We start from the raw sequence: 16912 nt of genomic DNA, 5'->3' as shown, positions 1-16912 counted from the left end.
ATTAATTTCCCTACACTGGGGTACATGAGCATCATGAGGCCTTTGCCAGACACAGCCACAGCTAACTTGATGCAGTGCTAGCAGTGCACAAAGGCAGGAGACTGGAGCAAATGACATCCCGAGGTCCCTTCTAACCAACATTTCTGTAAGTCTATGAAATATATCACGCTTGGAGGCATCTCTTGCTTTAACATTTGGACCTCGTAACTTGGTTTACTTACCCCTGATTGTACATCATAAAGTGTGTGGGTGAGGATAATCTTGAAGACTGCATGGGACCGACTGCTCTCCTCATTCATGTTGGTTGCAGCCACTGTTCGAGATTTGTTGCCCTCAGACATCAGGGACTCAATATCCTAGATACAATTTCACAGCCATAAGCATATCTGAATTAACATTCTTTTCAATTATCTACTGAAGCAGTCTCACAAGGTACAAGCAAGCATTTCCCCACTGTTTATTCATAAAATGTAAGAGAAAAAAAATGTTGTGATCACCCTTTTAAGGGCTAGCAATTACATAATGCTGTGATACATTCATCTGTTACCTCTACCTAGATATTAAACCATCATCAAAAATCATGCACCTGGCTGCATATAGCAATACTCAAAAGGAAAGAAAGAAGTGAGGAAACAGCAATTTGTGTTCGAACACTGTAACGTTTTAGCCCCAGCTATCAAACATATTCTTGAAAACTGCAATGCTGACATAAGGTCCAGTCTTCTAAACAGAACCACACTGAATGGGTCATTATTTTCTTCCTACATAAAAGAGCTTATAAAGTCCTCTGATATGTTAGGTTGTGATACTTGAGAAATAGGCAGCTCTCCTGCTTCAGGGTTTTAGAGTAATCCTGTAAAATAGTTAAAACTTCAGAGTCTTGGGCTCTAGCTGAATGATGCTAAAAAAATCCAAAAAACAATCAAGCAAAAGATGACCACAGACCATTTTGACTCTGTCAAATGTATGTGTTACACAAAGCTGCTGGGCAACACATAAAGGAAAAGCATGCAATGTCTTTTGTCTTAACAGAAACCACCAAAGAGGTAGATTAATACCTGGAGAAACTGTAAGAGGAAGGATTGCACCATTTTCATGTTTTGCTTAAGATGACAGAATTCCATTCCACGTTTACTCATTTCTCCCACAGTACATTAATGCTTCTTAAAAATTAGGGCATTTTGTGAACACATATACAAACATTCACTATCCAGCAAGCAAGTTTCATGCAATGTTCTCAAGTATTTGCCTTGTAAACAACCATTACTTTGTAATTCCAGTGTGCCTGTGGGTTACTGGTATGTGAAATTACTAGGCAATAGCATGACAGCCAAAAAGTGACAAATGTGGTGAAAGCCTGCCTCTGCTAAATCCTGGTTCTGTAATTGATCACAGAATGCTTTCTCATGGATACAGTGTACACTCTTAAGTTTGGGAGGAAAGCTGTTTCATTAAATAGTTGAATTACTTCCAGAATTATTCAACAGTACAGGATGAAGATGAGTTTCTACTCTTAATCCTGTTCTCCCCGGTGATTACAATTGAAAACAATCCTACAGCTCTCTTGCTCTAAAATCCATATTACTACCATGACAATTAGGAGTAGCTTCATAATTTTGTCCTGCTGAAGGGACACTACCCCCAGTGCTCAGGATATTACCCCAAACCTTTCATAAAATTGATCCTTACCTTGTAGCTAGCAACAGCTAGTTTGGATAGGCCATCTACATAGGGGCCATAAACACTGTGTTCTCTAACTTTTAATGTCTGACGGCTTCTGGTTGGGGAAGAAAAAAGTTATTTAAAAGCACGTGACTGACTGAAGACAACATTCATAGAAAATCAGTTTCTCACCGACAGTTCTCAAACACGATGGTCTTACAAGTACCATAATAAAGCACAGAACAAGGACTATAATGCAAACGAAAAAGCCGTATGCCTACATGTAAAATGCTGACATAGACACTTCATAAAAGCTAGCATTAGGGTGAGCTTACTCCAAGCTTTTAGTACTATTACTTTATTTTGATTAAAAATGAAAGGATACCAAGATCAGGAAGAAGCAAGAGCCATCCTAGGCAAATGCCTTAGATGGGATCCATTAAGGCAAACCGGTTACGGAAAGGAAGAGTGTATGACAACATATTGCTGTGCTGTTGACACATGAATTACTTACCCTTTTGGGTCAAGAAGATCTCTGACTTTCTCATTGTATATCTCCATATAGGATACTTCCACTTTGAAGCTCTGCTCTTCATTTTCTTCCTTCTGTGCTCTTTCAAAGAGTCCACTGCAAAGTCTAGGGATTAATCCAGGCTGGTCAGCAGTACCCATCATTGTGTATGATTTTCCAGATCCTGTGTGAGGGAATCTATGATTAGTGTACATGCATGTGGAAACTCGGACAGGAAATAGAGAGAAGAGGTAAAAAAAAAGAATTTGGAATTTCAATGAAAGACATTTGTGCAGTTTTCTACTTCAAAGTAACCAAGACAATATTTACCTAAAGACAATGTAATTAAAAGGAAAAGTAAACAAAGTTTAGTCCAAACTGACAGCAAAGACTTTTTCAGATGGACGGTTTTGCTGTAGGATGACAACCCACTGACACCCACATATGTGCCACACTGAGAAAAATCAGTTGCACAAGCATAATCATTTTCACACATTACATTTAAAATGACAATTAAAGACTATTCTAACTGCAGAGGCAGAAAATATTAATGATGCACTGAACTCAAGGATGATCATGGTCATTCCAAAGATGATAATCTAAAGTGTGAGAAATAAGGGCAGCCAGCAGCAACACACAAAATCCTATTTCTCATCCTGTCCACCTCATATCTAATGTTACAAAAGAGAAAAACATTTCTTATCTACATTAAAAGGCATTTTTCCCAAAACAATGTCACAACAGCCATGAAAGAGTCTCCAGTCAGAACATAACGCCTTTTGTGTCTATAAAAAAGTCCAGAAAGGACTTACCAGTTTGCCCATAGGCAAAGATGCAAGCATTATAGCCTTCAAAGGCATTCTGAAGAATATTTTCTCCAAGGCACTTGAAAACAACATCTTGACCTAAGAAATAAAACACAAAAGCTAACATTGTAGCAAAGCAAGAGATATTTTCCCCTTGATTTGGATTCTTCAATAATTGTGTAAAAGCAGTTAGTGTTTTCCTCCTGTTGTTGCCTAAACAGCATCCGGTATTTGCTCCCCCTGTAGGAGAAGGTCCATCAGCCAGCAGACGTGCTCCAGATTTATGCTACTGTAAAAATCAGAAGCTGTGATTATCATGCATATACCTGTATGTGCTTAAAACAACATCCTATCAACCAAACAACTCAGAAGTTTTATCAGCATAAAATCTACTGCCAACTGCAGAATTTAATCCACTGGTGAATGACACCACCTCAAAATACACTCAACCCGTATGTTTTAACAACTGTCAGTTGATTTTAATCTAGGGCAATTAGTAGAGCACTAGGCAATTTTCTGCATATGTATAAGATACTAAATAATACCACAAGGAGATTTTTGCAGAGTAAGAATCGTAACTATGTGAGAGATACTGTAAGATATGCATTAGCAAAATATAGGGCCTATCACTTCTTTTGTAATTGAACTAAATCTGTAGAAACAGCCTTTTGGCTCCTCTTCCAAGCAGAGGAAGAAATCCTTAATATATTTGGGTATCATCTATTTAAACATAACCTCTATTTTTAGAACTTCTTTTACAAGCAGAAGAACTAAAGTCTGAACAAGACATGGCAGAATTTCATGGACTGAGAAGTCCTCTAAAATATGTTAATGCTTCTGAAAACTTTTCCTCTCTCATTGACTGAAGTCCATATCTTTACATCCAAGTCTACTCAAAATTTTACACATGCAAAATTCCTTATCAAAATTACTAATACTTGTGCCCAGCTAAGCACAGTGGAATGTTTTTAGACAAAGCACTTCCAACATGTAACAGACCATAATATGTGATATACGTGCCTCCATTAGTTTGAGAAACAAAAAAATTACCTTCTGATGTAAATTGTATGGCTGAAAGCCTCACATTTTTCTCAGTTCCTCATTAAATTACTATTAATTAGTTATTTGTTAGAGAAATTAAAATCTAGAAGCATATGCATATTTTTATTTTTGCGATTTTTTTTTAAAATGGAAACAAGCTTAACTGATTCCCAAATTTAAAAGATAAAGAATATGAAAGGAACAGACCACAAGAGTAATAAGTCCAAATACATTTCACATTTTACCATAACTATTTGCCAAAATATCCTAATAATACACAGAAAACATTTTAATTAAAATTAAATGTATATTACCTATCCTCAACAGACCATATGAATTCAAATACCCCTATATTAAATTAGGCTTTTTTTAATACTCCATTATTAAATTCTAATATGATGCCAAGCTCCCATCAGCACTGTGAAACATGAAATTACACATAGCAATGTTCCTCAAATCCTGAAAAGGATCTGATGTTTTTAAAATTATGGACTTGGAACAGTATTTTAAATAAAGAAATAAATATGAGTAACCCGTTATTGTGATAGATTTCTCAGTTTCCTACACTGCAAACAGGTAGCAATGTCTATTGCTATTATCGTCTTTAGGGAAGAGAAACAGGAATGATTGAAAGGTTTCCTTTTTCTTTTGACAACAAGCACTCATATACGGGGAGGCACTTCATGCCATATGGTCTGTGCCCTGTAGCAAATACTGTATTTTAATTAGATAATTCACACTTGAAGACAACAAGCACAAAGCTACAGTAATTATTACCTGCATATTTTTCTTTGACAGATTCATCCATAGACCAAAAGCAGTGATCGTAAGCAAACACCTGTAGGAAAACAACCAGGAGGACACCTGATAAAAACTGTTGCCAAATCAAACATGTCAGCTGTATTTCGTATTTCGACAGTGTTGTATCATGTGGCTAACACCACGCTCCTTGGGGCCATTCTGAACACAATACACATTCCCACAGAATCACCAGTTTTCTGAGAGCTGCCTAAACAAACACCACATCTTCCTACATGCAAGTCTGTTCCTGGTTTTTGTTTGTTCCTTGTTTTTGTTTCGTCCTTTCTACTATGTGAATCCTACTCTGTGCTCCCCAAAAACTCTCCATGGAGCAACCGAGCAGATGTCAAGGAACTCTCCTTACCTCCCTTTAAACCCATCCTTGCCATTCATTTTTCACAGGACTTTCTATTTTCCAAACTGACAGATGTCCCCTAGCTGTTTCTGCCTACCATCTCCCCAGGTTTCTTGTCTGCATAAATTAAAAACACGCCTTAGGGTAGGAACCTCTTTCTGTGCAAGAGGAGTATGTATTTATATACTGCTGACAAACACAGGCAGTCATAATTCAAGTCTAATACTTGAACAATATAGAGCAAATTAGTTTTATCACGAGAAGAGCAGCACTATAACCCTTTTAAATAGAAAAGTTTAAATTTTGTGGTAAATCTATTTAAAGGTCCACAGGCACTTTTCATCATGAAAGCTGACCTCAAATAAGATGGTGCATGTTTTGTAACATGCAGATGTTTGTAAAAATAAGTCCCCTGGGTATGTATTTGTAAGAAAAAAAATAATCAGGGTAATATCTGACCTACATTCACATGAGCAAGATTTACTCTGTTGGATCCAGGAAAAGGGAAGTGCAATGTGTTGCTCTTTGGGCTGCTTATTTCTCCTGTAAGCTTAACAAAGGCTGCTCTTTCCCCTTCACATGTTCTGCACTGCTACGTAGCTGATGTTTGCATCATTTCAGACCACGCTGGCAGAGCAAGGGCACAATGCCAGCATCTCACATCCACGGTCTGAACCCTCGTTCCATTATTCTTGAAGATTTCATTTTACCTGTTAACACATTTTCGTGTTCCATTTTAGTGAAGCAGCCACAAAGCAAATCTTCCTCAAGCATTTCTACTAATTAGAAAAATTATGCAAGAGTTGAAAATCTGTACTACAAACACATCCAAACTTACTAGCTACATTTATTAAAATGCTCAATATAGCAAAATCATTGAAATTTAAATACTTTATCCTCAAAGATACATTGGTTTTTTTTATTTCCTATACTACATTTGTGTCCCAGCATCAAGAGATAGAAGTGGTTAATTTATGTCCTCTAACTGAGGAAATAATGGCTTGTTTATTTAAAATCGAGGTTTTTTGAATTTATTATAAAATCAAACATATTATAACAACATCCTATGCCTTCAGCACATCTAATAAATCATCGACTATATGACCACATCAATAAAGCTGAATCCTAATACGCTGGGGCAGAGATAGTGTCTTCATACAAAATACAAAGTCAACCGGATCATAAGCTGTAACAACAAAATGAGTTTGCTTTCACACAGATACCAGAAAATGCTTTTAAAAGCCCACAAATAACAAGTAGTCTTCCATTCACAGTCTGTAATGCTGAGTATGTATGTTCTCATTTGTTCCTGTGACTCATTTTTTGGCACAGGCTGTACAGTGTTCTTCTGCAGCAAGGAGATGCTTTGAGTTTCTTCCTCAACAGCTGATCAACTACAGAGTTGTTTTGCAAAATGCTTTTAATATTTGGATAACCCAAGACCGAATAAGCCATATGACAATTTTCATACACTGATTTAATGTGCAATAAAAGCCCTTACCTTTGGTTGGGTCCTACTGTTCCCCAAGCATCAGGAGCAGAAAGGATTTGGTACAGAGTCAGGGTAAAAAAAAAACAACAGAAAGACAAAGAAAAACAAAGACTTAGTTGTAGTGATTTTAGCTTAATTACTTTACCATTAATACCACATCACTGAAACACTGTATTTAAGAAGTTCATTTATCTCCTCATATCTCTCCTTGCTTAAAGATCCCAAGTAATTTTACAAAAAAAGTAAGTTGATTTTCAGTTCAAAGTCAATGATTTTCCTCATGCTGCCACCATCACTTTCTCATTCCCAGGTGGTTTTTTCTTGTGAAATCTCTCTCCCTCTCTAGTTTTCGTGGGCATCACTGTCTCTCAAAAACAAAGTACCCAAGCAACATGACAATTTCCAAAACCACTTGAACAGGAACTTCAGGAGAGTTACTCAGGAGGAAAATTCAGAGTCCAACCCTTGGACTTGCCCAGCTCAGCACTCTTCACAGTTGCTGGGACAGCAGAGCAAACATTTGTTTCCCTAAAAGAATGAGCAGAGAACAGCAATTCCCTTAATCTGTTATGTGCATAATTTAAAAGTTTGTTTGGGATTTTGGGGAGGTTTTGTTTGGTGGGTTTTTTTAAACAATAAGTACAAAATTACTGGAGTGACCTTTAAAACAACAGCACAACATCAGTCAATGTCCCGACAGCAGGTTACGCAGCCTCCCCACATACAGAAGACTAGAGAGATGCAGCAAACACAGCACAAAGAACCGATATTCCCCTTGTCCTGGACCTTCCAAATGAGATTAGGAAGCTCTAGACATCAGTGACAAGTAAAGTCTTGTGACAAGCATCACTGATTTTTTTTTAACAGAGCAGGAGAAAAACATGGGAGCCTGCAAGATTACTCTCAGAGTTCTTGCTGCTCACACGTATTGAGAAGTGAGTTTAAAAATAGTAATTTTGCAGCACTGTCTCTCAAAAATAATTATTTATTAAGCAAGTCCATCATCTCTTTTTAGTCATGCTTGGATCTAATATGCACATCTATTTGACATAACAGGAACAATGGTGACTTTGGATAGCAGGCAGCGTGACTCGCCACGCAGGATGATTATTCAAGTCAGGATTACCCCCTGACAGCCATGGTGCAAGGTCATTCAAGTAAGCAATTACAACATGACCACTTTTCCCCTGCCATCTGGCTAAGTTTGAATAAAAGTGCTCCCTGGGCCCTTGGCAGCACGCTGGGTACAGACTCTCAACTGTCGCTGTTGCTCCTGGGTGGGTCGTAGATATGGAAACGTATTGAGGGAATCTCCTTCACCAGGGCTTTGATCCAGACACCAGACACCGAAGACACCAGAGAACCTGTCTGGATTACTCTTAAGAGAGATGTAAGAGCATTTTTTTGGCTTTCTGTGCTTTGAAATGCTAGTGGAGCATTTTGCTTAAGGACTTCACTGGAAACTGCCAAGCGGCTTTGAGGGGTGCTCCTGCTTACAAGGCAGGCTTATTCCTCTTCCCACAGAAAGATCACTCTCATTGTAAAATAAAGAGAATAGTAAGCATGGGTTCTGAGTTTGAGTTTAGCACTCACAGATGTGACACCACTCTTAATTCAACAAGCAGTTATGCTCATATTCCCCAGCCCAGTTCCAAGGCAGGATTATACTGTGACAATGCAGCTGATCTTTCCAGCCCTCAATACAGGATGTATTATTGAGTATTTGGATTAAAGCAGCAATAAGGGTATAAACTCAGAAGTCTTATCACATATTCAATTTTAAGAGGATGGATTATGCTAGGCTATGCAAATCATCAAGCTTAGTTCAGACTAAAGGTCTTAAATTAAGCATCTCATTTTCTAAAGAGCTGCATAAACACACAAAACCACATCTCACAGCCTCGTTTAATCCAAACATCAAGAGGAAATGGCCTCAAGTTGTGCCAGGGGAGGTTTAGATTGGATATTAGGAAAAATTTCTTCACCAAAAGCATTGTCAAGCGCTGGAATAGGCTGCCCAGGGAAGTGGTGGAGTCCCCATCCCTGGAGGGATGTAAAAGATGTGTAGATGTGGCACCTGGGGACATGGGTTAGTGGTGGGCTTGGCAGTGCTGGGTTTGTGAAGAAGCCCCACAGCGTACAGCATTTAGGGTACAGCACAGCTACCTAGAGCTGTAGCTTGTTCTGTGTACTTTGGACCAAGAAGGGAATAAATCAGACAGATGTTTCCCTAAGGAAAGCATTAAGGGTGCACACTGTATTATGCAGCATTGTGCTGTGCACATACAAACCCTTTAATGCTGCAGCTGCACACGATAGCTGGGCCCAGAAACCCATGAAAAGATTTTTCAGCCTGATTCAAAATCCCACGGGAAATTAATAGATACGGGGATACAGCACCCACAGCAGCCTGCTTAGCGCTGGCAGTGCTGGGTGTTTATAGAGTCTCCACGCCCGAGTGCAGTGCATTGCTACAGTCCATCTCAGAGGTGATGAAAATTTAAATACCAAGCAATAGCATCACCTTCAGAGCAGGGAAGTATCTCCTACAACAAAACATGAATGACAGCAATGTATGCAAAGAACATTTCCTGTGGTTAAAGCTGGCATTAGCAAAAAAAACAAACCAGAGGATCCTAATACTGACAACTTGTAATTGTAATGAATAGTAAAAAATCATCAGTAGCTCTGAAGGAGAAAAGCTCATGTACAGTTGTGTCACCTGCAAACCACTCACTCCAAAACCCTTGTCCAAACCAATGTGTGCAAAGTAGACAGTAAATAGGGGCACACAGTGAAACGGCTGTTGCAGGATCCTTAGGGCAGCTGTCCGCAGCTCTCCAGCAGTTACCCTCTAGGATGCTGCCATTTCAGAGGTGCAGGTAGGACTTGCTACTGTTCCTTGGCTGACAGCCAATAATTCATATCGATCTCAAATGCAACAGAGAGGTCCAGGATAGGAAGGGAAAACTTATCTTTTAGCTCCTGAAGGACGTCACTGAGATGTTTTCAGCTACATATTTTCACTTGAATCCAAACTGACAGGACTTTCTTTCGCCAGCTCCCTCCTTTTATCTTTTTTCAATTCAATGTTGAACAAAAATAGATGAAATCTAACGTATCTAGGGTTTCTAAAATTAAAAGGGAGGAAAATACTCTAAAACAACTGCCTATATTTATTACTATTTTATTTGTTGCAGCCAAGTCAATATATATATATGCTGTTTTGAGAATAAAGACACAATGCCCTGAGTAATCATTTCTTATTAAGCTAGCTCTTCCACAGTATAAGCTTCTTGACCAGGACACATTTACTTTCATATAAAAATGCTAGTGGTTTCACAGATCTCGGGCACAATTTAGAACACTGGATGAAAACAGAGCAGCTCCCAGCTAAGACCATCAGTGTATGTCCAATACTTCTATTGCTTCTAGTTTGTGGTTTTTTTTAAATAATAGAATATCCAATAATTAAATTATATATTCAAGCACAATAAACTACTCCGTTTCACAACAGTTATTAGTGCTATTTTAATAACATCTCAGATCAGTTTTTACTCCAGCTTTCCACATTCAAAAGGAGAGGGAAGGTATAGTGACCCAAAGTATATTTGAAATTTTGCAAATCCTGTGGGGAAAATGTTACTGGGAAGAGATGAGGATAGCTCAGACCTTATCTATTATGTTTGGCTGACCCAACAGCTCAGAGATAGCAGCCAGCTGGCAAATCAGCACATGCTCTAAATCAGTCACAGCACATCTTGCTTCTTGCCTAAATCAGAAACGGGCAGATGGGGCAAACAGGAGGAGAAAGGTGGGAGGTGGCAAGTCAGAAAGCAGGGAAAAGAAGTAGAGAGGTTGTAGGACATGCTCTGACAACACAGGCATGTTTTTTCTTTCTTTTTTTTGTGTGTTTTTTTTTGTTGCTGTTGGGGTTTTTTTGGTTTGGGGTTTCTTTGGTGTGTGGGTTGTTTTTTTTTTAAAAAAGAATATTTGCTATGCCAACAGTGACCGCAACAACATCCAAACAATAAATTTGGCTGATACTGCTCAGTGGCACAAGGCTACACTGGATTTACAGAATTGAAACACAACATTTTCCCATTTTCAGAAGCTTCTGGAATAGAAAAATACAACAAGAATTTGAGGTTAAAAAAAGCGAGAGGGAAAAATTCCAACAATAACTATAAATTGTGAAAGTCTCAGCAAATGTCCAGAAATTCTTACTGCTTTCTACTTTCAATTTTCCATAACCACTGCAAAACCAGCATATCGAATTCCAATATAATTAGTGTTATTTTATGCCATTCAGCATAAACTCTAGAAAGTAGCTAAAAATGCAACTAGAAGAACATACTGACCAAGACCAACTACTTGACCTAACAGCAGAAAGGTGTCAGTGTCTCTCAGCGATCACTCCGTAAGACCACATCTTTATGCTCCCCAGCTGAGTTAGTTTGCTTTAAATCAATTTTTAGTCACGCACATTTTATTAAAAGTAAAGTTTGCATCATATGTCACAGCAATTTACCCTTCAGATGCAGGAAGAACCCCACTTCGCAGTAAGTTTATTCTTTTAAAAGTTTGTACTGGTTCAGTCCAAACCACTGTGTTTCTGATACTTCTTAAATCTAGTATCGGATAAACTGTTCGTACCCCATGCTCACAGACCCTGTTCTAACTCCCACAACCATGATGCCTGCTCCACACTTCCAAAAGAAGATGGAAGAGAAATGCTATGTTGTAACTGCACCTTCAACTCTTGCTCAGTGCACATGGGAGTACCAACACAACAGAACAAGCAAGGCCCAGAGCCAGTGTTGGTACCAAGTCAAGGACACTCCAGCATAGCACCTAAAGGACAAACATCTGCTGAACTCCAGAAGTCCCTTCCAACTTCAGCCATTCTGTGATTTTATAAATGAATTGTTACAGAAAAAAGTAGTACAATAACCGTGCTACATTCTGACACAGAATCACAGTGATTTGGGTTAGAAGGGACCTCTGGAGCCCACCCAGCCCACCCTGCTCAAGCAGGCTCTCCTACAGCAGCTGCACAGGATCACATCCAGGCGGGCTCTGGACGTCCCCAGAGAAGGAGACTGCACAGCCTCTCTGGGCAGCCTGTCCCCGTGCTCCGGCACCCTCAAGGGAAAGAAGTTTTTCCTGCTCTCCCCACGGAGCTCCCTGTGCTGCAGTTTGTGCCCGTTGCCCCTTGTCCTGTCGCTGGGCACCGCTGACAAGAGCCCGGCCCCGGCCCCCTGACACTGGCCCTTAAGGTACCTGTGTGCATCGCTCAGGTCCCCTCTCAGCCTTCTCCTGCCCAGGCTGAACAGCCCCAGCTCCCGCAGCCTTTCCTCACCAGGGAGATGCTCCAGCCCCTCATCAGCTTGGTCACCTCTGCTGGCCCCTCCCCAGCAGCTCCCAGTCTCTCTGGAACTGGAGAGCCCAGCACTGGACACAGCACTGCAGATGCGGCCCCACCAGGGCAGAGCAGAGGGGGAGGACATCCTCCCTCGACCTGCTGGCCACGCTCCTCCTCACGCACCCCAGGATCCCACCGGCCCCTTGGCCACGAGGGCACACGCTGCCGGCACATGGGCAACCTGCTGCCCCCCAGCACTGCCAGGCCCTTCCCCGCAGAGCTGCCCCCCAGCAGCTCAGCCCCAGCCTGTGCTGGTGCGGGGGCTGTTCCTCCCTCGGTGCAGGACCCTGCACTTGCCTTGGCTGGACTGCGTTAGGTTCCTCGGCCCAGCTCCCGACCCTGCCCAAGTCTCGCTGCACGGCAGCACAGCCGTCTGGGGTATCAAATGCACAACTGCATCATATATCAGCTATTCCCTGAAACCAAATAACTAATGCTACACTGGGCAGAATTAGTTGTCCCCACAGACCTTTCTTTCCTTCCTTTCCCTGGTTAAGTATACCCCATATAGTACCTGGATGAAAAACCTTGAACCATAATGCTCAATTTCTTTTGTGACTTTTGTACAGTGTTTTCCCTTGCTCCTTCTCACTCACCCGCCTGCCATGAGCTTTCCCACTCAAACACAGCTGGGTAAGGATGCTTGGGAACACCTCGGAAAAATCAAATACCACATGCATAGAACCTTAGGGCAGAGCTTTACTAAGCAAATGTAGACTCTGTCTGAAGAGTGATGGGTTGAAAGGTAACGGATTTCATGGATTGAAGCGTTTTTCAAGAAAACACATCATTCAAAAAGATTGTTGAGTCTGACCCCTAGCTGTATCCTGGAGGGTGTATATAAATACTGGGCATAGAGTGGAATACCAAAAGGACCTGTGCATTGCTCACACTGTCTCGGCATTAGAAATCTGCTTGTAATGGGAGGCAGGATTTAACAAACCATACTTTTCAGTCTTTTATTTTGGAACAACTGGGCTTATGATTTGCCAGTTTACCTTCCACCATGAAGAAGCAAATGTGACCTCCACTGCACTACAGGAGATTCCTAGTGTGAAGGAGCTGGTAAGTGGTGTAGGAATTACTGAAGGGGTCTAGCACCATCAGGTCTCGAGGCAGACAACTTCAGGCACACCAGATAAAAGATGCAAGCACAAAAAAAATGTCAGGAAGATCTTGCATTTGTTTGAAGTTTGGAAGCCCAACTATCTTCCTGAAGTAGATCCTTTAATTGGTAGTATTTTTATTCCTATATGAATAAAGGATTCAGAATAAAGTTTTTTTAAAGAGGCAGCAGTTAGTTTTACTCTTTCAATTTCAGCTGCAGAATTTCTTTCCTGACATAAAAGAAAGCCAGCCAATGGTGAAATAAAATTTAGACGATAAATTAAACTGTTTTACTAGCACAGGCATAACTGAAAGACCGCAGTATGACAACTGATAAGAAATTGTAAAATTAATTGAGAAGCTGTTTCCCCTCTTTCCACCTATCAGACAAATACAACTTGCAACACATTTTGGTGCTGCTGCTAGGTATACAACAAGAGGAAACATCAACTTAATCAAGTTTGGTAACTTCAGGCTTCTTTATCCTACGAATCATTGTCCCAGAACACTTCAGAAGGTGAAGTGCTTAAGGTTGTTGGGTTTAACAGTTTTTAAATATTCTTTCCCCATTTTTACACATAGACTGAGCAGCATCAAAATGCTGAGTCCAGCTAGACTCCAGCTTCTGGATGATATCATTCAATCAATACTATTCTTATGAAGTCACAGTTTTACCTCTATAGCAATACTGAGCTCTTTGGGAGAAAACCACATTTGCCCTGTTTGAGCAAAAGATTTTTTGCTAACAGAAACAGTCTCTTTAAAACAAAATCCCCAAATACGTCAAAGAAAATGAGAAAGAGCATACACTGTTCAAAGCCTAAACTTGTGTAGCTAAAAGGAACAAAAGTAATCACTGTTACTTGGAAAATTCCTCCAGTGCTCCAAGGCATTCCAGGCATAGTTGGCGGTTACTTAGTTTCTACTGACAAAACTAATTTTTGCCAGCTCACTCAAAAGAAAAAAAAAAAAAGGCCCAAAACCCAAGAACTCAGGCTGAGCAGCATCTTTGTGGGTTTGGGGTGTTGTCTACTTGAACCTAATTTTCTAATTTTCTGTTTTGTTAGTACAATAATCTGTTTAGTCCTGACCACGTTCAAATGGTGCATGTATCCCATAAAGCTTGTGTTATGACAAGGGGATTACAATTTTATCCTTTTGTTTGTAAACACTTAGATGTTGGAATACTATTGTGCTCTAAAGAATGTTTGGTGAACAGCCAGTACCCAAACTTTCTGTTACTATTGTGAATTTCAGTATTTTTTATTAAAGCCTGATGTAGCTACCTTTTTATAACCAGGGGGGAAGCCTTCTTATGGTTTGGCAGCCTATTAATGCCACTGAGAGATCTCCAGATGGAAACAGGACCATCCCAGCTCTGGGATTTGGCAGAAAACCTGTTCTGCTCTGGGACAACTTCACAATTTGCTCTAGTCAAACAGCCCAGGAGCTGTATGATGAGCTCCCAAAGAGGCAGACAGCACAGCCTGTGTGAGTCAGCATGTGTATAGGTGTACAGAAACACCTCCTCCTCCTCCTCCATCTCCTCCTACAGCATCAACTAGTGCAGGCACCTATACGCAGTGTACTCATCCAAGATAACCTTTAGCTTAAGGCATGGGGCTAAAAAGCCTAGTCATTGTTATGCAGGATTAATCCTAGAATGATCTACTGTACACTATGGAAAGCAAATACTTCACACTAAAAGCAGTCACTAAAATGCCTCCTCAAGCCATAGGCATATAGGAGGAATACAAAGTCAGAGCACTATATTGCAGGGTACCAAATCATTGGAAAGCATTTTGGAGGAAAATCTCCACATCTGGTAGAATAGCTAGTGTGATAATTGTGTAGAAAAGCATTCCCAATGTGGACGTCGTTACGAGTTGTAAAGACACTTTCAATAACAGTATTTTATAGAAGGAGGGAAACAGTTTGTCTTCACAAGGCACCTTTTTCAGTGGCACAACACAGTCTGTACAAACAGCGGTTGTATGACAGTAACTGTGCCATTAGAATTACTTCATCATACTTATGATCCAAAAAAAAAGCCCAAACCCTCAACAGTATGACTATATGAAGAACACATCAGCATCTGACATCTCACTTAGAATTCTTCAGGATTATCACCAGAGCTACCCCAAACGTTGCAGCACCGAATAGCTGATTCTGTAGTTCCCTTCTCCTGTAAAAACAAACAAACTCGGACAACCCTTTTTGGCTGTAATATTAGAATCTTTTATTATTAGATACTAGATTCTATTATTAGATATTAGAAGGTTTTTTTTTTCTTCTTACTAAACTATTACCTGAAAACATACACATACAGAACTTTTCATTCAGAAATGAAGGTTTGTTTGGTGGTGGTTGTTTTTTGGGGTTTGGGGTTTTTTTTGGGTGGGTGTGGGTGTGTTTTTAAAAAGTATTTTACTTTCCAATTAGATCAGTTTCAGCCTGCCCCCCCCTTCACTTTCCCCAAGCTCCTTATTTCCAGGGATCCAAGACTCCCAGTTCAAGGCTTTGTTCAGTTATCCCTAGTTCCTGTCAATACACAGAATTAATCTGCAATTCATGCAGAAACCACGTTATAAAGCTCCAATTTCAGAACAGCTATCATTCTGAATTATTTGGGTTTTTTAGCTTTTTTATGAGCAATTTGACAAATCATCATGCAACATGCAGTGCAACTTGCCTAATGCAAAGACAAGCTGCAGAGAAAGAACTGTGTTTATACCCCCTTAACTCCAGCTTCTTTGTAAGATTTTAAAATGCCTGTTTTGTAATTGTACGTTTTCCCTACATCTTTTCTTGGGTGCCAGGTAGTATTTAGGAGAGCTCAAGAAGACAGCCATGAATGATTAAATTCTTTCTCAGCAACTTTCTTCAGCTCTTTGAGATTAAGTACACCAAGCACATTCAGAAAACAATGAGAAAACTACTGTAAGCACAAAGAGAATCTTCACCATAAATTTAATACAGATTTTTTTTTTCTTGGTGAGACCTTTCCCACATCAAATAGCCACGCCCTACTTTATAGCCTTCTGCCTAGAAAAGTGGTTTTGTCTTCTGTGCGTGTATGTGTGTGTGTATTTTATGGCAGAGCTACCAGGACAGAGGACCTGTCACCAGATCTCCTTGGGGGGGGGGGGGGGGGTGTTTTAAGAAAAAAAATCAAATCTTTCAAAACAACTTTTTCTATGTTTGTTTTCAGGTAGAGCAGTCTACAGCAATGTTTTTGAAAGATTTGTCTCACTTTAAAATGATCTCAAGGCTTTGCAATTCCTTGTTGCAAGATGTTTCTTCTTACAGACTCAGAAAAAGGGTAAAAGTTGGGAACAAGCCAAACCAGTGCTAGTACCTCCTCCACCAACAGAAACTGCACAACCTCCCCAGGCCTCCTCACTGCTCACTTCCTTTGTGCAGGATTTAAGAACTGTCAACACTCGCTCACTTCACAAAGAAAAACTTGCTGACACCCACAGAAATGTTTAAGGTAGCTCTACTGGCAGCCAAAAGTAGAAAATAAGCGGGGAGTGGGGGAGTGGACACAAGTCCTTTATGAGCACCTAGGAATTAATCCATGACAGGGCATTTTAGGAACTCTCTCAGTTCCACTAAACGTGTATTTCCTCCTTTTGTAGATCAGCCAGCTGGATCATTCAACTCATGACCTCATTAAAGCCTCTATCTTAAACTAGTTTGTCTGTCTTCC

At 40.2% G+C, this 16912-nt stretch overlaps 1 protein-coding gene across 5 annotated transcripts in view; it reads right to left on the bottom strand.

The window, feature by feature from the left end:
- The window catches only part of KIF13B (kinesin family member 13B), a 133283-nt gene that overhangs the window by 74941 nt on the left and 41430 nt on the right, over window positions 1-16912 (bottom strand). For 3 of the 5 annotated variants that reach the window (XM_040597772.1, XM_040597776.1, XM_040597774.1), the window contains exons 3-8: window positions 6678-6693; window positions 4798-4858; window positions 2986-3078; window positions 2177-2357; window positions 1690-1777; window positions 222-356 (exon numbers count right to left, since the gene is read on the bottom strand). In XM_040597772.1, coding sequence (XP_040453706.1) covers window positions 222-356; window positions 1690-1777; window positions 2177-2357; window positions 2986-3078; window positions 4798-4858; window positions 6678-6693 — 574 coding nt within the window. The remainder of the gene's footprint in view (window positions 1-221; window positions 357-1689; window positions 1778-2176; window positions 2358-2985; window positions 3079-4797; window positions 4859-6677; window positions 6694-16912) is intronic. The other 2 variants (XM_040597773.1, XM_040597775.1) reach the window with 1 other exon arrangement.

The sequence above is a fragment of the Falco naumanni genome, chromosome 6, assembly GCF_017639655.2.
Source record: "Falco naumanni isolate bFalNau1 chromosome 6, bFalNau1.pat, whole genome shotgun sequence".
In the NCBI taxonomy this organism is placed as follows: Eukaryota; Metazoa; Chordata; class Aves; order Falconiformes; family Falconidae; genus Falco; species Falco naumanni.
The sequence above is the reverse complement of the archived record's forward strand: the minus strand, read 5'-3'. Positions and strand labels throughout refer to the sequence as shown.